Source organism: Crocuta crocuta, unplaced genomic scaffold (assembly GCF_008692635.1).
Source record: "Crocuta crocuta isolate KB4526 unplaced genomic scaffold, BGI_CrCroc_1.0 scaffold105, whole genome shotgun sequence".
NCBI lineage: Eukaryota > Metazoa > Chordata > Mammalia > Carnivora > Hyaenidae > Crocuta > Crocuta crocuta.
This window is the reverse complement of record NW_027530499.1, coordinates 1,085,433-1,109,823: the sequence shown is the minus strand read 5'-3', so window position 1 is coordinate 1,109,823 and position 24,391 is coordinate 1,085,433. Positions and strand designations below refer to the sequence as shown.

At 33.9% G+C, this 24,391-nt stretch overlaps 1 protein-coding gene across 1 annotated transcript in view; it reads left to right on the top strand.

Moving 5' to 3' along the window:
• CNTN5 (contactin 5) overlaps positions 1-24,391 on the top strand; it is a 433,319-nt gene that overhangs the window by 309,458 nt on the left and 99,470 nt on the right. Inside the window, exon 11 of the mRNA XM_077766718.1 lies at positions 10,607-10,727. Within this exon, the coding sequence (XP_077622844.1) occupies positions 10,607-10,727 (121 nt within the window). The remainder of the gene's footprint in view (positions 1-10,606; positions 10,728-24,391) is intronic.

Here is a 24,391-nt window from a genome sequence, read left to right as displayed (position 1 = left end):
CAACTGCTTTTCACTATTCACAGTTTTTTGTCAGAATATCAGGCAAAGAACAGCAAGGATACATGCCCTGAAACCCAAGAATGCCTTGAATCTGTTCCAAAATGGCTGAGCCTTTAGCTGGGGTAGCCAAGTGGCTGGAGATGGCCTGCATGGCTCAGTAGGTACTACGTGGGATAAGCCTCCATTCTGGCTGTTAGATGGATTCCTGGTTCTTTCTTGTGTTTCTGCCAGGGTTAGAATGCCCAAGATAGTTTCTTTGCTTGCAAGTCTGGTGGTTGGGCTACAATGGTTAAAACTTGGAATATCTGGACTTCTTTCTTTCTCTAGCAAGTCTCTTCACATAAATAGCTTGGCCTTTTTTATAGAATGACAACATCAGGAGAGTCTGATTTTTTAAACAACAGCTGGCTTCCCCCAGAAAAAAAATGTCCCAGGGGGCCTAGGAAGAAGCTGCAAGTCTTCTTATGATATAGCCACAGAATTTCCAAGACAGAATTTCTGCAATATTCTGTTAATGAGAAAGTCATCGAGATCAGTCCAGATATAGGGAGTAGGAAATTAGACCTTACTTCTCAAGAGAACAAATAGAAAAGTCTTTGTGAACATCTTTAATCTATCACAGTTAACAAGAGGCAAAGTTCTAGACCTAATAAGTTCTTTGAGCAACATTACATGCAAGCAGTGTTACCATAAAGCATAGAAACCAATGTAGTATAAAAGAGATTATGAAAGATTTGTTACAGTATAGTGATACAGTTAACCATAATAAAATAGAGTATGTTTCACTGTTGACTCTTGGAATAAATTATAAATACCTCATAGTGCAATGTCTTACTTAAAGAAAGAAGGGATAACTAATAGGAAAGAATAAACACTAGGAGGGCAGAAGTGAAGAGAATCTCAAGATATTAAATTTAATTCATATGGAATGTAAAAGCTCCATTCCCCTTATTGGCAGATATTGTACCATAGAGAGAGTTTGGGGATCAAAAAGCAGGGGAAGAATCAATACCGCAGAAAGAGTAATAGTTATGATCATAAACAAATGGGTCATTAACCAATGACACTGAAAGGAGAGAAACAGAAGCAGTAGACTACAGCAGGTAGATCACTTCTCATTTAGTCTTCTAAACTCAGCATTAGCCTCTCTGCTCTGCCCCATCATGCCAGAGAACCAGTGATTAATTGCTTGATTCTGAGTGACCAAGTTAAACAAACACATGCAAAAAAAAAAAAGTGGCCTCATTCCAGAATCATTCCTGAAGTTCTGTGTGAAAATCACTGAAACACAGAGTGGTCTCCTATATTCCCAACATTTTAGGAACTTACAATAATACCAGAACAACACTGGTTCTAACTGATAAGATGAGTGAGAGCTATTATATTCTGTATTCCTGGGCTTTGCTGATTTCAGGGAAGAAATAGAAATCCCACAGATAACTGCCTGAGCATTCCTCCCATAGCCAGAATGGAACTAGACTTGCATGTAGGTATTGACAATGGTACAGTGTAAAATCAGTAGCAGGATAAAATGCAATTTATTCTGGAAACATGTATATGATGGTATAACAAAATACTGTTAATCTTAAAAGATAAATTGAGAATACTCCAAGACTAGATAAAAGAGAACAGAAATGTTGATCTATCAGTAAAATATTGATCCATCTAGATTACGAGCTTAGGTCGAGAAGTGAAGTTTGGCCCATTCTTCAACTAAAGATATGTCAGTACAAACTGCCAATGGCTTTGTTTAAAAAAAGGTAGCTGTGGGCCACGTATAGACGATTCTCTTGATGCTGGATTAAGAGTCATGGAAAAGGTGAATAATGGCATGAAAAAATGAAGGTGATGGGTCATGTGTATTATCAGAAAGGTGATTCTGGCACTTTAAAGTGAGATGTAGCATTTCATGCCTAGAAATTATGCTGATGAAAAGCATAAATTGTCAGAATAATTCTGTGGTTTATTTAGAAGAGTAATTTCTAATAAAAGAATTTTTAATTTCATGGCTCTTACTACACAATGAAACCATTTTATTTTTATACATTTTCCAAATTTTGCTTTAATTAGTACTAGTGAATCAAATTACCTATAGTTTTAAACAGAATAATAAGGATTAGTTTTATATACAGAAATAGTAGAATGGAGAGAACTCAACTGAGAGTCTGGTGCCCAAGGCTCTACTATCTCTACACTTAACTTGCCCTTGAACAAGTCACCTACACCTCCTAATCCTCAATTTTCTCAACTGTTAGAGGAACTAGTTAAACCAAATGGTTTGTTAATAATCTTTCCACACTAAAATAGATATTTTATGCAATGATTTCTATACTACTAAATACTTTAACATTGTGTTATAGCTATTTATCCACCTCACACATTGCATGTGTGTTTCTCTAAGGCATACTTTATCTCTTATCTTGTAGCATGTGCAGCTCAGATATGACAGATTTTGTCTCTTATACAAATTCCAGTCAACTGAAGCTCTGTGTTGAGCAGAATGCATAAGTTGGGTCAAAGGTCAGGTATATTTACTATGAGTAAAAGAGAAGGGCATAACTTCAAAGTTGCCAAGTATTTGTAATGTCCTGTTTAAACAAAATGGTTACTCTAACAAATGATTGATAAATGAATGAATAATTTTATTACTGTGCATGTACCATGAGTCTCATAAAATAAAATATGTATCTACTGCAAAGTTTTATTATTCTGGAGCTTTCCTAGTGGTCATGTCATTACTAGCTGTTTCCAAAGCAATGTTAATGCATGGGTGAACAAAAATTTTCCTGACTAGTTCAGGATACATACTTCTGTATGTAACAACAATGAGAAGTAATTTAAGAAGCGTAAACTTGGTGAAAGATAGTAATTTATTCCATTACTGGATAATGGTGTAATTCACTCTAAAGGAAAACATTTTTTTCTGTCTTGATTATTAACATTTTTTTTACATCACTATATTTTTAACACAAATTTAAGAAGATGTAATCTATTCTATTTATATTATTTATGCCAACATACATTGAGAAAAAGCACAAGTCAAGAATATAAAAGAAAATACAGGGGTGCCTACACGGCTCAGGGGGTAGGACATGTGACTCTTTTTCTCAGGGTTGTGTGTTTAAGCCCCACATTGGGGTTTTAAAAAAAGATACAGACATTAAGGCAGAGAAAGATAGGCATTTTACATTAGAAAGAGATATATGCCAATTCCTTGGTATTTATTCCAAAGAACACCATTGCCTACAAATTGCATATATGTTCCAGGAGATAACAGACTATATTACTGTGGCTTGGAGAGTTGGACACATTGAGAAGGGACTTGTGCTTTGTGTAGTGCTTCGCTGTCACCATTTGAAATTCTTAATTTTTGAAAAAGGGGATCTGTATTTTCATTTTACACTGACACCCACAAATTACTTAACAGGCCCTACTAGTCAGTTAAGTCTTTTTTTAAAAAAACGATAAGACTTAAATAAGTCCTTAACATGTGAGACAAAATTTGGAGACTTTGGCGGGTCACTAAGAAACCACTTGAGGGAAGATGCAGAGAGTCTATTTTCTATTATGGCGAGAGACAAAGTAGTCTGAGTCCAGCCTGAAATGCTGATTAAGAAGTTGGACCACCTTGTAGGCCATAAGTAAAGATAGCCAACAAAGATTTTGTGATTGTAAATAAAATAAGTTTTGGATAAGGAAAAATCTAGCATGTCAGATGGGTAAGGGTGAGAGACAGATAGGGGATAATATGGAGGATATAAAGAGCTGGTTTGAAAGTTTCTATTCAAAACCTAAATTTAGAGGTCAGTGCTCATGGAAAGATTGTTAAATATATGAAGCACAAAGAAAAAGAAAATATATTTCTTTGGATTCTGAGTATTGTGCTTATCAGAGAACACATCCATCCTTTCATCACATTTATTCCAAGCCTGTTGGAGATATGAGAAAAGCTACTCCACACGTTCCTCTCATGTTTTTTCAATCAAAGCTGCATTAAACTAGACAATCACGTGCAGAGTCTCTATATGTATACCCAATGCTTTGCATAGCCCATAGAAATAAGTGCCTGTTGAATTAATTAGTGATGACTTCATTAACAATAGAAGGTGAATACATCAGATATTCTTAACAGGTATGTAAAAGAAACCTTACGAACAGTTAGGAAGGAGCTAAGAGTAACTTCAAGAATGAGTAGGCTGATAATTTGTGTGACCTTATATATTTCATGCCTCTTTAACTTGGAGACACTAGATTAGTACAGAAATCACACTATAAACACTTAGAGCATGTCTCAATCCATCAAGACTTCTATAACAGGATATCATAGTGTGGGTGGCTTATGCACAACAGAAATTTATTTCTTACAGTTCTGGAGGCTGAGAAAGCCCCTATCAAGGCCCTGGTAGCCTCCGTGTCTGGTTACTAATGGCTATCTTCTCACTGTATCTTCACATGTTAGAAGGGGTAAGAGGACCCTCTGGGGTCTCATTTGTAAAGCCACTACTTCCATTCATACTCCACCTCCCATCACCTCACCTCCAAATACATCACATTAGAGTTTAGATTTCAATATGTGAAGGAGGGGGTTACACATACAGTCTATAACAGAGTCCTTTTGCCTTGGTCATTTATGTTAATCTTAAATAAAGGAATGCCCATTTTCTTTGCCACTAGAAAAAAAGAGAATCAATGCACATAGTTCAGATAAGAGACATTAGGGAACAAACATTCTACCTAAGTCTGGCATCCACTGACATTTTAAATATCACATTCCCTAGTCCTATATGTCTACTTGGGAAAAAAGAACACTAACATGCCACACATTACATTTTGTCATTCATTCCATATTCTTCATATATTCAAGTTTGTCATTTAGGAAATAAAAATGATTTAAACTTTTTATTTTTAAATTTATTACACTAAAATTTAATTGTAATTTGTCCTATATATTCTTGCTCTGAGTTGCTTCATAATGTCTAATCTTCATTTTAACCAAGACAGTGGACTGATCCCATGAATTCCTGACTTTGTGCTTGTAATACTAAATGATCCAGCTTGGATATCTGGCTATTCTGAGTTCATCATAGAGTTATCAACTTGTTTCTCTTAACCTATGTCACTAAGTAAAACTGTTTCTGCATTTTTCTTAGTACTTAAAAAATATATTATTAGTATACATGTTGAAAATTGAATAACAAAGTCCTATTAACGGGATGTGAAAGCCATTTTTTACCTATTTTTATTATTCAATGCATAGTTGGATCCATTTAGTAGTTCACCATTATAGACATAAATGTTTTTGTCAATAGTTTTTCGCTAGTATTATTTCACTGGCAGCAATTAATTTTTCCATTTCAGAAAATATGTCCAATTATTTAGGCATGCAAGTTAATCATCTTTCTTTAAAAATATATTAAAACCTATGGCATCATGAACGTAAATCATATTATATAAAGGTTTAAGAAAAATAGTAAAAAAAGGAAAATAATGTATATGTATATTATTTCCTTTTAATGGTAGGATACTTTAAATAAATCATTCTCTGAAATAAAGAAATACTGGACCAGGAAAATCTTTTAAGTATTCAAGATTTTATGTCAATAACATTAATCATATCTAATAATCTATGTCTCATAACTGATACCCATTTTATGTTAGAAAAGTTTTTTTAATTGCATCTCACAGGATTTATATGCTATGTTACTTTTGCTTTGCGGAGAGGAATGGTTTGTGTGTCTGACAAGGGCTGTGGAAGCTGGAAATGCCCTATGTGAGCCCCTTGAGAAAGTTGAATAAGCCCTAAATAAGGGCATATAAACTGCCATCTCCAGCAGGCTTCTGACTGAGTCATTCAGCATGAGTCCACTATTTACAAGAATACTCAATTCAAGTTATCTTGTTGTTTAGATGATTCATTTCCCAAACATTCTCAGAATGCTTAATATTTGCACAGCATCCTACTAAATCCTACTGGGAAAAAATGTTTTAAAAGTATTTTACACTTTTGAAGCATTTCCCAATAGTTCATGTATGTACTTTGTTTCACTTGATTTCCCTCATGAGAGAGATAGTGCAGTTGTTATTATCCCAATAAAGTGACTTTCCCAGAGTTTCAGGGCTAGGAACTTGCTAGACTAAGGCAAGAATTCAGATCTTCTTATTCTGAGTGTGGTAGTTTCCTTATAAGAGAGAAAGAGGTGTATAGATATAGGTAAATGTAAAACAAAGCTAAGTGCTTATCAGAAAACTTATTATAGCTATGGAATACTTTGATAGACATTTGTTGAAAGAGCAAATACCAATTAAAGAAAGATTCATTGTGGCTAAGAGTGCAATTATAGTGCCTTTTAACAGATAACCTTTATCAAACGCTTACTATGTGCCAGACACATTGCTATGGGATATCCCTGCATTATCATATTGCAGCTGTGAGAGAAGCTCTGCATGACAGGGTAGTTTTCCCAAGTTAAAAATTTAATAAATGGTAGAGCAGGGATTCACACAATTCTGTCTTTCCAAAATCTGTATATTACTCCTTAAATATTTTTTTCCACTGTTTTTCTCTGGTCTTTTCTTATTTCCCTTCCTAATTTCTTTGAAAGATAAAAGGAGGGGATGGAGGAGATAAAACAGGTACAGAGAAGGAAGGAATCAAAACATCCATGCATTCATTAACTTCCCCAGGGATTGTTGGCTACATCAGCACCTAGCTCAGCTGTGGGACTGCCCATAGTAGACCTTGGGGGTGACTTCCAAGAATGTAAAATGCTAATGCAGAGACATGAGTGAAATGCTATTTGAAGTATAACTAAACAGTGGCAGAACTAAGGAAGCCTAGGTAGTGTCCAGAAAGACTTTACCAAGGAGAAGGCATTTGAGCTATAACCAAAAGTATCTTCTCGGGCAAAGAAAGGAGAAAGAACATTTGCAACAGAACAATATGCAGAATTATGGAAAGTATTCCCATGGATGGGGAAATATGGAGGTAAGGCTGTAGAAGCACAAGATTCTGTCATAGGAGGTGGCATCATGTTCTGAGGAGCCTTCTGTGTTCAAATGAGGAAATTGGACTTTATCCTCAAGGCAATAAGAGCCAGTCAACATTTTGAACAGAAAAATTATATGAGCTTCCATTTTTAGAAAGTCTTAACTAACATTCTTATGTTGGATGAGCAAGACATGTAGCCAAAGTGAAAGCCAATAAAGATCTAGACTTGAGTGGAAGGATGACATTTCCTGTATTATTTCAAAGTCAAAATAAAAGTTATAATAATCTAGCTACTGCTCTAGTGAGACTATGTGACCAAGAAATGTGAATGAATTAGTCATATTGCTGCCCTCACAGAAAATGAAAATACAACTTCTTTATTCTTTTTGGCATAAAATGACAAAATTGACTTAATTTGTTACATTTGCTTCATATGTACAATATAGTAATTCCACAAGTCTATGCATTATGGCTCTGCTCACCATAAGTGTACCAGCCTCTTTCTTAAAGGGGCTTTGTTTATTCATACATCCAGCAAATACTTATTGGGCTCCCACTATTTGTCAATCGCTATGGTAGGCACACAATGCTTGGAGTATTGTGCTAAGTACAGGTTGTGGGGAAGTTCATTTGAAGTAACATGTAACACAATTTCTTCATAAAGCCAAAAAAAGCAGCAAAGGCAAGATATAAGGCAAGTGTCAAAGAAAACAAGAGAAGAGAGAGTAACTCCTAAGAGAGAAAAAGTGAAAATGAGGTTTAAGCTTAAGAAAGCAAGCATCTGCTGTAAGTAACCATTTCATTAAAAGTGCACTAAATTGTGGAGGTTCTCTCTCAGGAACTAAATACTGTGGGCTGAGATTAAGTATAATGGGCTCCCACATGAATTCTTCTCATTACTTCTCTTGAAAGATCAGTAAATCTACTCAAAGGGTAATTTAGGTTTACTGTTCACAATCCATTCATTTCACTGTTAATCTTCCCTGTTTAGAATTGTAAAAATATAACACAGATATAATCCAAAAGAGAAGGGATGAGCCCAAAATGAGACCATTTCAACTCCTCAGACAGTCTTGACATTGACAGAAATGCAATAGGTTGTAGACTTTTTATTCCTGATAGATGATGATGCAGCTTCAGACAGTTAATAAAGCATTGCATACTATTAATTGCAGGTATCAAGTAAAAGACAGCATAGGAAAGCTAATCTATACTTCATCCTCCTGAATTCCTTGGACCTTTATGTGATTTTCAGTGAAGACTCTTCTTAATTCCATTAAGCTTTTCTTTTACTATAATTCAACAGAAAGCACAAAGGTTTGGGGACTTTTATCTGTGGCAAAAAGAAATCAATGATTTGAAAAGGTAAAGTTCCAGATATTAAGACAATCAATTATTTAATCACAAGAATGTTATTTTACACAATAATTTTTCAAAAATTTGAGCCTGCAAACTGACTTAAATCATTACTTTTTTCTGCCATTAAACTACCATCAATCAGTTTGTGATATTGAAAAATAAACAAAAAGCAACAAAACAAAAACCACCAAGCACAATTTTTCAGAAGTATTATTTCTGGAAAATATAAAGTCTTCTCTGATTTTCAGGGCATCTCCTTGGCTTTTCAAGTAGACGTAGGGCTCATTCTGAGTTTATAGTTTGCATATTGAGTCCCAATTAATTTAAATAGCCTATAAGGAAAACTTTGAAATCCAGAGGTATAAGAAATTTTTACACCTAAAATGGACCCATGCTACAAAATGTTAAAAATATCAAAGTTTATTTATACAGTATTAAATTATATTGATTTGAAACTAATTATGGCATATAATGCCTGTAATTTGCTTTTCTTTTTACCCATATTAAATCAAAGAGTTTTAACGTGTAAATTTCCTTTTCAGATTTAAAAGGAATAAGTACTTATTCCAATAGAGACAAACCAAAATGAAATTTAAGAGTATCAATTTATCCTAAGAAAATTAGGAATGTAGGACACTGACTGGACAAATACCACATTCCTTGAAATAAATGTTATGACATTTTAATGTATTCTCACCATGAAGCATTCCTTTGTAAATGACTAAAACAGACCATGTTGTACCACTTATTTCATGAGAGAAATTTTCAATGCCCTTAGAAGTTCCTTTCATAAGACTAATAGAAAGGAAAAAAAAAACAGAATGAAATATCAGAAAGAAATGACTTAAAACATAGTATACAGTTAAACATTTCATTTAAATAAAGACACATAATTTGAGAGGTAAAAACTTCCAATCACTTTACACACTTTCAATGAATGCTAAGGATAATGAAAAGAATTTCTAGAAATTCTTCTTGCATTTATTACTTTTATATAACCCAATGGTCTGTATCAGGATAAGAAACAGGCCAATTTGCAAAATAAGATAACAAAATATGATTCCAAAATAAGATGAATTCAAATAATCATTGGGGTACACCTCTAAAGACAAATGCATCATTTTTTAAAGGTAATTCACCTATTCCATCAAAAAATAAAAGATCTCTGATTTGAAGTGCTTCTCTCTGGCTTGTGTTGAACATTCTTTCCTATGCTCAACTACTACTGAAGAGAAGTGTTGAGGTTTTTTTTTTTTAATGTCGTTTCAAGCCATGTGTATCTACTCTCATTCCAGTCAATTGTTTTTGACTGAAACATGAAAACTGAAAAGGGTATTGGAGTTTTGCTATGTTGTTATCCAAAAAAATACCTTTTGAATTGTGAATTCCAGATCTTTGCATGTTCACACACACAAAAAAAGAAATCTATCTTTCCTGATAGAGTGCATGAAAGCCAAGATTAAGTAATGAAAGGTTTGTACCCAACATTCTAATGTGTAGGGTCATCACGGATCCCATGAACTGATACATCTAAAGATATTCTCCCTGGTACTTATCGATCTCTGAAACTGCAGTTATTTTTCAACGATGTTCTAATCATCTTGCTCCCAACAAGAATCAAGTGTTTTGGACCTCCTTTGTGTTTTGTAACTACATTGATTAACAGAGATTCAGTCTGACCCTACTCCCTGATGGTGGTGGTTATGTGGTTATGGGAGGAATAAATCTTTGTTAAGTAAAGATGTATGGCTTTGGGACCAGCAATATTTCACCTAAGCACTCTCATTCTGTTTCCTACAGTGTACTTATAGAGGCAACCATTCAATAAAGCCACACAGTATAATCTTTTGACTGCTATCTTCTCATAATTAATTTTCACAAGTTGCTATTCCTTTCAAAACTATTGTCTTGCCACAATATAGGCCTGTCTTTAAATATCAAAGCAATTATTTTGGCTCACTGATTATTTTTTCTATCCTTTTAAATATATTAATGTTTGTGCATATTTAAATATTTCTTAAATATTGTAGTTGCTAAATCATTATATTCAGTATAAATGTTCAAACTCTTTATTAACAATTGTTCAAAACAACTTCCATGTGTTCCTTAAAATAGGGCATGTTTGGTTTCTGTATTGTTGTCATATAAATTGTAAAGACAAAAATGGGCCCTTTGACTGAATGTGCAAAGTTCCCCTTAAACCACCTTGAACTAGGCAGATTTGCAACATTTTAAACTGGCACTTCATCCCTCTTTCAGCAAGCATCCTCTGCAGATTTAATGATCAGGAACATCCTTCTGATGCATGCTGGGAGATATGGCTGCAGGGTACAGACCACAGCAGACAGTGTGTCAGATGAGGCAGAACTTCTTGTTAGGGGTGAGTATGCTAATAGTGCAGTCTGAAGACATGATCACCATAAATTATCATACAAAGGAATTTAAATGCATGGACTTTGAGCACATCAGTACTGGGCATTTTACTTTCAATTTTACAATATATGTTATTTTTGTTTAACCTTTTGCCTTTGAAAAGATTACATGGAAAACTGCTTCTAAGTAACAGACAAAACCTGTAGATTCAACTTCAGCGTCTAAAACATTTTTAGTAATAAATGGTCACTTAGTGTTTCACAAACTTAATGCCAAACAGAAATTTTAAACAGGTGAGCCACCAATACTGGGACTACAGGGATAAAATTTGTTTGTGTGTAGATGTGTTTTTCAAATGCAAAGCTAGCGGAACCCTGAGGCATTTTTTTTCCTCCACTGACTTCTAAATTCTGCTTCCCAAAACAGAAAAAGTACATGCCTAATATGGTGGCATTTGCAACTGTTCAGTGACAGGGATTTTTTAAGTCTGAAAATGTCAAACAGAATGTGCGGAAATGACAGTTAAGTGGTTTCCACCTATGAACCAGGCTACCAAATTCTGCAAACCTATAAAATTACATCTTATTTGAATTGAATTAAGTAAATGACTATAGCGCCAATTTCCTTTAGCACATTATTTCCCAGTATGAGAAATGCAGCTCCTAGCATGCATGTTCTCTTTCTCTCTCTTTCTTTCTTTTCTTCTTCTTCCCTCCCTGCATCCCTCCCATCCTTCTTTCCTTTCTTTTCTTCTTTCTTTTCTTTTAGCTTAAGATACAGTATAACTACAGAAAACGCCATAAATGCTAAGACCCTTTGCGTGATCCTTTCTATTAGTCTTTCTATTGCGTGATCTCTGAAAATAAAAATTCACAATCCATAGCAAAAACTTATATTTTAGATAAACTGGCCTTTTATCTATTTGGAGTGTTTTCCAATCATAATTTTTAAAAATTCGTTAATATTATAAAAATCTTGAATAGGAAACATAAGGCATATAGTAACCTTCATCTCTTTATTGTAGCTGTATGTATTATTACAGGTTTATTAATTTTTGGTAGTTAATCCATCATTGCTCCAAGTAAAATGTTTTGAAACATCTGAGTGACTTTGTTCATTTTTTTGGGGGGGGATATGTTTCTGTTCAAAAGGCTATTAGAACTTTTTTGCAAATTTATTTCAAGAAAGTGTATCTGTATTACCCTTTTATAAAACATCAACCTTTTAAAGTGCTCATTCTTTCATGATATTCCATTTAGCTAAAAAAAAAATTTCCCTATGTGCCTTTTGAAGTTATAAGGCTCATGGAATTGCAAACACCATACTGCAGTCAAATTTATGGAAAATTACTTTCTTCTCTTGCTGTGGTCTGTTTTAGATTATGTGTATTTATTATGTAGCACTTGCCTAGTAATTTAGAATGATGTTCTTAAAATTGGAGCTTTCCAAACGAATAACACAATTTAGAGCCTGATATCAAGAAACTAGGTATTTTTACAGGGTTGTGAGGGGCAAATTTAAGTGGCAAACCAACATTCTGCTTTGTAAGTAAAATTAAACTCAACAGGGTTTAGAACATAATTCAGGTTCAGCTTTTTTGTGTTCTGCTCTTTTAGCCTTTGGCTTTTTGCCTAGGAGAAGATAAAATGCATGAATTTTAGGATTACATTCAAAAGAAATTTCAGACAGGTTTCTATTGTCTGAATATTCATGTAACATTCAGCTCAAGCTTTCATTTAAAGTAAATTTGATCAAGGCACCAATTTTCTATTATATATTTGTATTACTTTTCTAAAATTAGTTAAAATAGCTTGCCTCTTCTGCCTAGTTGGTCTTAGACAGATTTAAAAACTTAACAGGACTTTCGTTCTTCTTTTTCTTATTTTTACTATTTTTTTAACAGCTCCTGGTAATTGAAGGAGCTTGGAAGTTTGACTGTTGCTGTTTTTCATGTTGGCTTGTGAAATAAAACTCAAAATAGTTTTACCCTGCTATTCTTCCTCCTATTCCCATTCATTGGTTTATAAACTTGGAGGATTCTAATAGTACAGACCAAGTAGTACAGGCCAAAGTTGAACATTCTAAATGGAGTTTTTCTAATGATAGCTATAATTCCATGAGCAGAATCCTTAAAGTACACTTATTCCAGTATGTGTCACATAAAAATGGGAACAGTAAAAACAATCCCGTCATACATCTTCCTATAGAATACCGCCATTGGATTGTCTCAGCAGTTCACTTTGTTCAATGTTGAGCATGAGGAACATCTTTGGGTGGAAAGGGATATATTTCCATAAGCTGGTAACTCTATTTTAGTGGAGATTCAGGGGACTAAAAAATCTGTGTTCCCCAAGATTGATGGAAACTACTTTTTATCATCTCCTTTCCCATCAGAGATAGGCTATGAAATTCTTTTGTGCATCTTACCAAATCCTGAAATTTTTCTTCTGGCTCCGTAAGCATATCAAATTTGAGCTCAGGTGTGTAGCCCTAAGGCTTCATACGGCCTGTTTAGAATCTGAGTGTTCCTGACTAGTTATGCCCCTTGCTTCTCTCCCCATTCACTACTTTAAAGCTATATTTTCCCCAAATGCTAGTTTCCACTGTTACTTCATTTTGCCTGTGACTGTCATTCTATTATTCTCTTCTTTTTCACTATTTTTGTCATCCTCCAAAAACTGAATTTTCCCATAAATAATCATCCAAAGCATAAAATCACTTGCTCTCACATACTTAATATTCAGTGAACCAGCATTATAGCAGCACCATGAATAATTTGTAGAACTGTAATAGAAGTAATGTATATGTTAAAAGAAATTTCTTTGCTGAAATACAAAAGCCACACCCGGACATCTGTGCACAATTCAAGTCACTTATTCAAGTGTGGTATAGCAACAAACAGAAAGTAAGCCTAGACAATGCTATAGGAAACCTCTTTACAGATAGATAGAAGTGTATTATGATCCAGGGCAAAAGTAATTGATCATTAGGAGATAACACTGAAAGGGTTACACAATTTTTAAAAAACTGATAGTCTCAACAAATATGAGAGGGGTGATCAAACACAATATGATAGACTCCAGAGAAAGGAATGTTAGTTTTTTGTTATTCTATTTTACAAAAATGAATTTTAGAAATATGTTTCCCAAAACCAATATAATCACAGGAAATTATCATGGTTTAAAGAATAAAATGTGTTTAACTAAGCTGCAATGACTGGGAACCAGAGCCTGAGTTTTGTTTATTCTGCCCAGAGGCAGAAGAAAGAGTTTAAAAATCCACTTCTTCATGCAAATTTTATATTCATAATACTCTGTTTATCAATGCAAACAGCAGGTCAAGAACACTTGGGACAGTCAAAGAAGAATCAATAATCTTTGGTTCTTCCTGAATACATAGCCCATATGCACTCCTTTCTCCAAACATGGACAACAATTTTCATTTCCTGGGTTACAATTTACAGGATGAATCTGCTGTGTATTAAATTGAATTTGAGAAGAGACAGTCCACCTGAGGATGCAATTTTTTTAGAGATACCCACTATTTTTAACCACTAACCATTTCCTTCCACCTATCACTTGTTCAACTTGAGGTTAAACCTGTCTTTCAATTTTATTTCCTTTAAAATATCTATGAATTCAATTCCATTTATTCTTTTCAAGAAAGATTTTTCCTTGAATAGTTTACCTTTAACCTTTCTAAAACTATTAAAAATTTGACTGTTTTGTTAATTAAATAAGTCAACAGGTATGTGTTGATAATTTGCTATTCATTGACTCACCCATTCATTCAGCACCTTCTCTGTATCAAGCACTGAGCTAGGCACTTGGAATGGAAAGATGAAGACACCAAGGTCTCAGCCTTTCGTGTGGCTCTATGGCCACTAGTCCACTGGTATTAGAGGCATCTTTAGAAATGATGTGAGGGGCGCCTGGGTGGCTCAGTTGGTTAAGTGTCTGACTTCAGTTCAGGTCATGATCTCATGGTTTGTGGGTTCAAGTCCCATGTCAGGCTCTGTGCTGACAACTAAGAGCCTGGAACCTGCTTCAGATTCTGTGTCTCCCTCTCTCTCTCTGACCCTCCCCCACTCACACTGTCTCTCTCTGTCTCTGAAAAATGAATAAACGTTAAAAACAAAATTTTAGAAATGATGTGAAACACTAAAAAATAAACCTTCCCTGGATAACTTTCAGTCTTTTAGGGAAAATTATGAAATAACTAGGTGATAGCATAGGCATATACACAATCTGTGTGACCCAGTGCAAACTAAAAATGCAGAGCCCCTGGGTCAATACTTAGTAAAATTTTCACAACTATGACAGCAGAGCATTAATCCACATATGGAGACCTTCTAAAGTAAGGACCCTGAGTGATTGTGTAGGTAACACAGCCATGAAGCCAACCTCCTATAGCTATTAAATTATGTATTACTCTATACAAAGAAAAGGACGCTAACAAAGGATATTAATATATATTTTTTTACAAGTACAACAAACTTGTCTAAATCTTCATATTTTTGTCTGTAAAATTAGTATATTAGAGCCTCTTCAGAGGTTTCATCAGCTTTTTGCATGAAATGTGTTTTTAATATCTCTATCCCATTTTGAAACATTTTGTTTATTTTGTTACGGTAATCATTAATTCATATTTATATTTTAATTCCCACAAAACCTCTTATCATCATGCTGTAGCTGGAATTACCAAACTAGGTGATTTAAACCTAGCCAATAACATTTTAGCTGCTTGTGAAGTATTGTTACCTGTTTTTGTTTTCTTTTCTTTTGTTTTCAAATAGCAGAAAATAACCTAAAGGTATCAATTACTACCTGATGGAAACCAGTTTGGAACCTTTGATTAAATACTCTCCAAATTTTCTCCAAACTATAATTTTCAGTGATTCTCACTAACAAGAGAGGAAATTTTGAGAATTTTCTGTCTTTTAGGCTTGGGAGGATATAAGTACTATAACTTTCCCAATACAAAGGGAAATTCAAGCTAAGTGAAGACCTTGAATGTATTTCAAATTTGAGAATCTAATCTGAGAATAAAGCAGTATTAATGTGTTAATGGGCTTTATCTTTACATTTCTTATAGAACTATCCTTGTGAACCATGTAGATTCCAAAATGATATAAATGCTTATCTTTAGCACCTGGCCAGTTCTGAAAGTTTCAAACTTTAAAACGTACAAATATTTAACATATGTATCATTTGGAAGATAGAGTTTGCATAATTTTTCTTTCCCATCATTATATAATGAACTTGGAGATTGCACAAGCCTTCAAATGGTGAAGTAATGTAGTGGATTCAAAAGAGTTTCTAGTAATTAATTAATTAATTAGTTAGTTAATTCTAGTGGAAAGAGAAAGACCAAATAGTCACAAAAACAAAGCTGGGTTGGCCAACATTTGAGGATCACTGGACAATGACAAATGTTTTCAGTGTAATTTTATTCTTAATTAATAGTAAAGGCAAATAAATTTGCAAATAATGTATGTTTTAGAGAAAAATCGAGGTTATTCAGTTAATATGTTTGTATTTTTAGAACATTAAAAATCTTTAAAATGGATATATGAAATATCCTCCCTCTTGAAGAAAATCTAATCTCAATCATGCAGTGTGTTATTGAAATATCTTACACCATTGTGGAAATTTTAGATCACTACTATCAATAGTATTGGATAAGATTATTTAAGTAACATACACCAATGGCTTGCTTTCCTAGCTTAGACTTTGTACATTAAGTAGTTTTACATTAACATTTGTTGGTCAATCATGTGTTTGGATTCTCTGTAGCACATTTAGTTTGGTTCATTGAAGTGACAGTTGATAATTGACCGATGGAAATGATTGAAGCAATTTCTCTGTGTGTGTGTGTGTGTGTGTGTGTGTGTGTGTGCCTGCAAATTAAAAACAAACAAAAAATTGTCATTGTGTACAGATAACGAATTGATGGAGACTAACTTTGTATTTTGTTCACTCAACAAATACTGAGAACTACTAGGAGGCACATTTTCTTTTAGACACTGATATTTCAGTCAATGACTTTGACTTTCACAGGTTTCTTGATGGGAACATTTTGCTATTTTGAAACAGTGCTCTGATTTCACTCTTCCATTTTGAGAAAAAATTATTAGTTGGATTTTATATCATATATATTTTTGAGTCACAAACTGTAAGGTGATCATATTTCACTATATATTTTGTCCCACAGACAAACTATTTTTCTTACATATCCATCTTGATATAAAAATGACATTTACTATCACTTCACATTTGTGTAAACTTGTTGAGATAAGTTCTTGGTGTGTGGGTTGTGTCTTAAGTGCTGATTTTATTCATTACTTATTGGGTACCTACTGTGTGCCAGGACAATTTTAGTATGCAAGAGGGAGAAGTGGTGAGATGGGATTGAGCATAAGTACCTTCTAATGTCATGAGAGAGAGCTTAATTTTTATGCTGAAAGTTATGGATATCCATCAAAATACCAAATCAGGAAAGGGACAGGACTTGATATACACTTTAAGAAGATAATTCTGAAAATGGCAGAAGGTGTTTTAGAGGAGAGTGAACCATTGGCTGCTGATAGACCAGGTAGGAAGCTATAGCAATAATCTTCACAGGAAATAAGAAAGGTCTGAAAGAAGACAATAATAATGGAGATAAAAAAAGAGTGCACATATTCATACAAATAGGAAGGACACAGCATCAATAGAACTTGGTGGCTCACAGCCTGTGAAAACTGAGAAAGAAGATTTAAAAATGAATGCCAGTTGTAATGCTTAATTTAGCAGTCAAAGACAGGGAGACCATATATTCTGGTTAGACTAAGACAGTTCCAAGTTAAACTAGGCATGGCAGAGTAATTATTATTGAAGCCCCTTCACTCTCAAAAGTTTCCTGGTTTACACTTTAAATTATGTACCCACCCTAATGAGCGATCATGCTTTTCATGTAATCTGGAAGGTAAGGAGAAGTGGATTGGGGGTAAAGGGACAGCATTTAAGATAAGGCTCTCCAGAAAGAAATATTTTGTAAGCAAATAGATTTGTGGCGATGGAGCTAGGAGAGAAACATTGAAGTTAATATGTAGATTTGAGCACATCGGATGGAAATGAAAGTACAGAGATAGAATGTAAAGAATGAAAAGATAAAGGCTCAAGATAGAACCTCAAGAAACACTAATGTTGAAGAGGAGGAGGAATCTACAAAGACTGAGAAGTGGCTGCTGGATAAAGTAAGCTACTGGGAAGAAAGCCAAGGAAACCAAGTCCTAGGGACAAAAAGAAAAGAGAATTTCAGGAAGGACAATAGTGTCAAATGCAAGTAAGATAAAAACAAATATTTATTTACTATTGGACTGAGAAACTTGAAAGTAATTAATGACCTTGGTAAGGGCAAATCCTATGGCATGATGGGTGTAATAACCAAATCACAGTAGGTGCAGAGAGGTGAGCAATAATGTGTAAAAGGAAAGTGTGGGCTTTGAAGTCAGACAGACCATTTCACATCCTCACAAGTTCTTACTGGTCATGTAACTTTGGGCAGGTTGCTTAAGTTTAACCATGCTCACCTTTCATTCACTCATGCAACACTGATTCATCAGACATTTAGAGAGCATATAATATGTGACAGGTGCAATGCTAAGAACCAACCAACCATGAACAGCTTAAGTCCCTGACATAGAGGAAGATGTCTTTTTACAATGAAATATAAGGAGTACTGTTAGAGATATATGAGCAGCACATTTTACTGTCTGACCATAAGCCCCATTAATAGTAATAGAAAACAACTAACATTTATTTAGTTCCTATATGCCAGGCACTGTGCTAAAGGTCCATATAAATTATTTCACTTTATCTATTTAGCACATCATATAAAAACAAATAGAATGGAATACTATTTTTATTTCCAACTTGCAGATAAGGAAACTAAGGTTCAGGGAGATTTAGGACTTGTTGAATGTCACCCTAATCAGTGGAATAGTGAGTAGAGTTCAAGCAGACTAAAGCTTTCAAAGCAAGCATTTTAAATTACTATACTGTCTTCCATCATCACTTGCCACATCATTTTCATTTATTCATTATTGTATCACCTGGACCTACTTAGTTCCTCACACATTGTAGTTCCTGACAAATATTAATAAATATTTGTGGAAGGAAGGAGGAAAGAAAGAATGAAAGGGGAGAGCTGAGAGGGAAGAAGGGAAAAAGAAAGAGATAGAAGTAGAATAAGGAAGGAAGGAAAGAAAAGAGTCCTATAAGAAGAGAATGGAGTGACAAGCTCTGTGTTGGAGTCAGAATATTTTATACATGAGCTGGATGAAAGTCATTTGTTAAGCCAGAAAGAGAGAGAAGACAGTCTACATTATCTTGCAAATAAGAGTTTTTCACTCACATCTATCTCTAAGGACAGGCTTCACACTCTTTAATCCTCTAAAGTTTCTAATCTTTGACCACATGACCAGGAAGCTCAACATTATTCATCACTACTTTCTGTCTTATATTTTGGCCTAAATGACAAAATCCGAAGACAAGTCTGAAATTTCTCTGACTCCCATGTCTTGCCAATCATATAAGATATCAAATTCCAATGACTATTTTCTCAGGGTATCTTGTGGGACTGCTTTTCCAGACATTCTAGGTTTTGGTAGAAAAGAATAACTTCTGCACAAAACATCACTAGGATTACTAAACAGTAATAAAGAAACAGACCTCTTTCTGCATGATCTCTTCTCATTCCCTTATTTTAAACTTTCTTATGATTGCCACAATTAGGAAGGAAGGACAAAACTTCCAACTGCCTTAAAAAGCACCTGGCCTTCATTTCAATTGTGGCTGCTGGTCTTTCAATCTTTGATATTCGTTGTTTCTTACCTACTTGTGAGTAAATTATAACAAAAGTCATGAAAACAAAACAACACAAAACAAAAAAAATGGGGTTTATGTTCAGAAGGTTGTCCTTAAACTCACCAATATTACTTGGGCAAAATACCAGAAGTACATTTTACCTGTGCTCATTTGTTTGATTGTTTGGAAAAATCATCTACTTACTCCCTTTTCATAGTTTTTATAGACATACCATAAACCAATCAGCAATCCTTTCTAACATGTGACCTTTTAAATTTCCTCAATCCATTCGTTTTCTGTGACTGTTTCATAGATTGTTTTAGCATGTCTTTTCAATATTTGGTAGTAATTTGTTTTCCCATAAGGTTTAGAATACACAGTTTCACAGGGCATATAAATACTACATGGCCCTTCTTTCATAACGCATGTGTGGTAACCAAGAATCCAAGTTCCAAACAAAACATCTGTGGAATATCAGCCCAATGATTGCTCACACCTCCAAAAACAATGGAAAATTGGTAAGTTCACTTTAGTCCCTATCCTAAAATCTTGTTTTATTTCAATCTATGTTTCAAAATACTCAATTCTTAATTATTTCCTTGATTTTGTGTAACATCATATGACATGTAGTCTAGTCTCTGAATGATTCTTCACTGAACAACACAAAAATCCATTAATATTGAACAGAGAGAGGACTAGCACTGATTGGAAGAAACTTTTGCTGACTTTTACTGAAGATTAGATTTTGTCCTCCTAAACACCTGGCAAAGGTAATGTCTCCATTTTCTAAGTACTCCTTAATTTGGAATTACAAAGGCAATTAGCTCTCTAATGAGTTAGAGGAACTGAGGTGAAAGAGTAGGGGAGAAACTGAACAGCAGATGATGTCTGTGTAATGTGAAGAAAAAAATGAATCAGTGAATCATTCTTGATAAAAGTATTTCATATAAATTTCTCTTCTTCTTGTTTTCATTTTTTAAAACTAGAGTGTGTCTAGCTTATTTCTTAGTATGTATTAGGAAAATCTTATTTGACACATTATATGTGAAGATTGGCAGTCATGAGCACATGGGTCTCTTTTGTTGATTGAGTATATCAGTAGATTTTACCTTCAGAAACTTCTGGATCATTGCTGAGGTACTTAAAAACTAAGGAGGAAAGGGGAAAAGATACTTCCTGGCTTTATGGAAATAGTTCATTAAAATAGAAAATAACCACTACAAGATTCAAATGGACAGGCATGAGAAGCTGAGATATAAAAGTGACAGCTGCACGGTTATTTATGGCAATGAGAAAATAAAATTGCATAAATTTAAGGTGTATAAAAAGTAGCAAGGAAAGGTCTGCTGTGTTTGTGCTTCATTTGGAAAACAGTATCTTTGGGCAACCCAGGCACTTAGCACTAGACCTAGTTTAGAGCTGCTGCTCAGTAAATGTTAGTTGAATCTCAATAGCCTGATTTAAAAATTATTCAAAATGGTTTTTTTAAATTTTTTAATGTTTTATTTATTTCTGAGAGACAGAGAGACAGCGTGAGCGGGGAGGGTCAGAGAGAGAGAAAGATACAGAATCTGAATCAGGCTCCAGGCTCTGAGCTGTCTGTCAGCACAGAGCCCTATGCAGAGCTCGAACTCATGAACCTTGAGATCATGACCTGAGCCAAAGTCGGATGCTTAACCGACTGAGTCACCCAGGCACCCCTAAAAATGATTCAAATTGTTTAAAATGGCTGTGAGAGTAACTAGTTTGCACAACCAATACAGTGAGGCAGTATAAAAACAACCCAGCCCCAGATATCAATCTCACCCTGACACTAGCTAGATAATCATAAGCAAGTCATTTTACCTGTTTTGGATTATTCATTGGTAAAACAGGCATATAATACCTATTTTGCAGATTTAATAGGAGACTGAAATGAGATCTCAAATGGTAGAATGCTTCTCTGTAAATGGTAGATATTATTGTTGATATTCTTAACTAGAGAAATCATTTTTATTTCTCTAATATCTAAGATTAAGGAAATGAATCATTGTTTTTCATGGTATGTATGGGAAGAAAAATGGTATACATTTCTCCAACAATTAATCTTATTTGATTATCCACTGACTAAAATATCCCTTAATATTCTGATTGTTTTGCCCATTTTGTTCAATTAAAATTTGATAATACATACTAAAGGTGATTGGGAGCATTTTTACTGTTTCTCCTTCCTCAGGGTCAAATCATGATGTTGATATGTTTGGCATAATTTTGTTCTCTACTCGTTTATTGTCATTAGAATAAACTGTGAAACACCATCAGGGCCATCTCAGTGTATTCAGTAAACTGAAGCAATGAAATCTCGCATCACTTTCCCGAAGTGGGAAAAATGTGTTTATATTAAACAATATTTACATGTATTGAAGATTCAATTGTGATGGCTTCCATCCTTGAGCAAGATGCAATAGCTATATTAGTGTACAAAGGAATTTCTCAAATGTGAGATAAATGCCAAAGGGCTTTAAATACAGAGTAACCAAGAGGATAAGACTGAGTTTAAAAAAGAAGTTAAAAAGTTAAATGCACAACTTATATTTCATTTTGGAAAAGATGTGTAGATGAGCCTATGACAGATAGTTCTAAGGTACTTTTTATTCATACCAGTAACAATATCAATATCTGCATATCTAATAGGTACTAATTTAATATCACTCAAAATAAGCACAAAATCTGTATTATAACATTTATTTAAATCATGGTATCCAATATTTTTAAAACACAAATATTCATTATATAAATGTTAATATAGGACTTTGCTATACCTTCAGTTTAGTTGACAATGAAGCAACACAAAAAATAAAGAGTAGAGAGCTGTTATAAACCATCGAGGACACTAAAGGATTTGGAAGTAACTGTACTTGTAAATAAATACTTAATTTTTAAAAAATTGAAACCAAATAGTTTGAATGATTTTAGGTTCCCTGGAAATTATGTCTTACATTTTAAAATATCCTAAGTCAAAAGTACAAAGTTTCAAACAACATAAATATTTTTTAAACCACATAAGTTAATCATCTATGCCAAACCATTAGCTTTCTCATTTCTCAGAATTCTGATTTGGCTAATTTAAGTGTTCATTAATCACAGAAAACTATAGCATAAAACAAATCTCTTTGAATTATGTGGGTTTTTTTTCAGGAGATTATTGGTTCATATAATTATTTCTTTTGTGACAACTCAAGAAACAGAACTGTTATTAGTAAATTTCATTTGGAATACCTAATCACTGTTTCAAAGACATTTTATCACCTGATCTGTATGTATCTGTAAATCAAAGCTCATATATTTGTCTCACAACCTCAGCTCACAGAATGTTAAGTCAGGCTAATAAGCAGCATCGATCATACCCCACTGGATGAGATAGTATGTATTATAAACACTCTCCCTGTAATTCATCCATTATATGGAATATCTGCTACAAATTATCCAACCTACAGGACCACTCTATTTATGTGCTCTGCAAGAGACTACTGACTCTTTTTCTCCACACGAGTAAGATGGTGGCATCAGGATTATACCAAATTCACTGTCACCATTTGACAGCAGTCATCTTTCAGTCTGTGCCGAGCTTTTAATGTTACATTGCATAGTGGTATATGTCTTCTTGTAGTTGTATAGCAAAAAAAATCCTCAGAGTATAAAACAGCAACCATCAAGATAACCCTAACACAGTTCTTTCTCCATTTTTTCTCAGCCATTGTCAAGCACTTAGGGAGTAATCTTATTCTTTTTAAAGTCCTTAGTGAGCTACTGATTTGCTCACTTAGTTAAAATATGAAATTAATGATCCTAGATACATGTTTGTCAACCTTTGTTCATTTCCATTGTCAGGAAACATGTCCCTAATCTTAGCAGATATCTTGTAGAACATGGTGGTATCAAGGAAAATCATGACAGAAAATCTAAATAAATGAGAGTAGGTATAAATGTATACTTCAGAAAGAAAAAAATTATTAAAGAAAGTTTTCTACTTACTGTTTAGTCATAGTACCGTCAAAGATGCACCTGTCTTAAATAGAATGAGTTTGTGAATATGTTCCCTAATGTGTCATTGAAAATAACAATTCTAAATTCACTTCATGGTATATTTGGGAACATAAGCCACAAGGATATCTATAAATTATTCATAAATGAATCGTGAATTCATAAGTGAATTCATAAATTTAAAAGTCCATGCATTGTTTTTTTATCTTAATTTGCATTGCGGAGTTGTAATGAGTCATACACACACAATAAACCCAATATCGGAGTTATAGAAAGCTTTACAGAAACATGACACCTTGCATATTTTAGCACCCCATATGGTATTTTCTTATAGGATTTCTTTAACTCATTTTTCTTAGGATTTATGTAATATTAGCTTAATAAATTAACTTCAGTATAGCATCTGAGTTGCTTAAGGTTTTTAACAAACAAGTTGATTATTTTTATTTGTTCTTGCAATTTGTACAATAGACCCTCAAATGTCTATTTTCCATTTCAGAAAGATCACCTTCGGTGGACGGACAGTATTATTTTTCTATTGGAATATACAGAGTGTGCACTTCTTCAACTCATGTAAAACTACATTAAATATTTATGTCTACTTAACTACCTGCAATTGTTGGCTAATTTACCTTCATCAGAATTTTGTGATAATTGACTGAGAAGTGTTTACATTTTTCTAAATCAAAGCATAGAATTCTTTAAACATCTTAACGATAGTGATGAGGAGAGTCTCACATTGGTAATTAAATGCTTCAGCCAAAAATGGCAACAGTCGTTTTAGCTCGTAACTCACTGG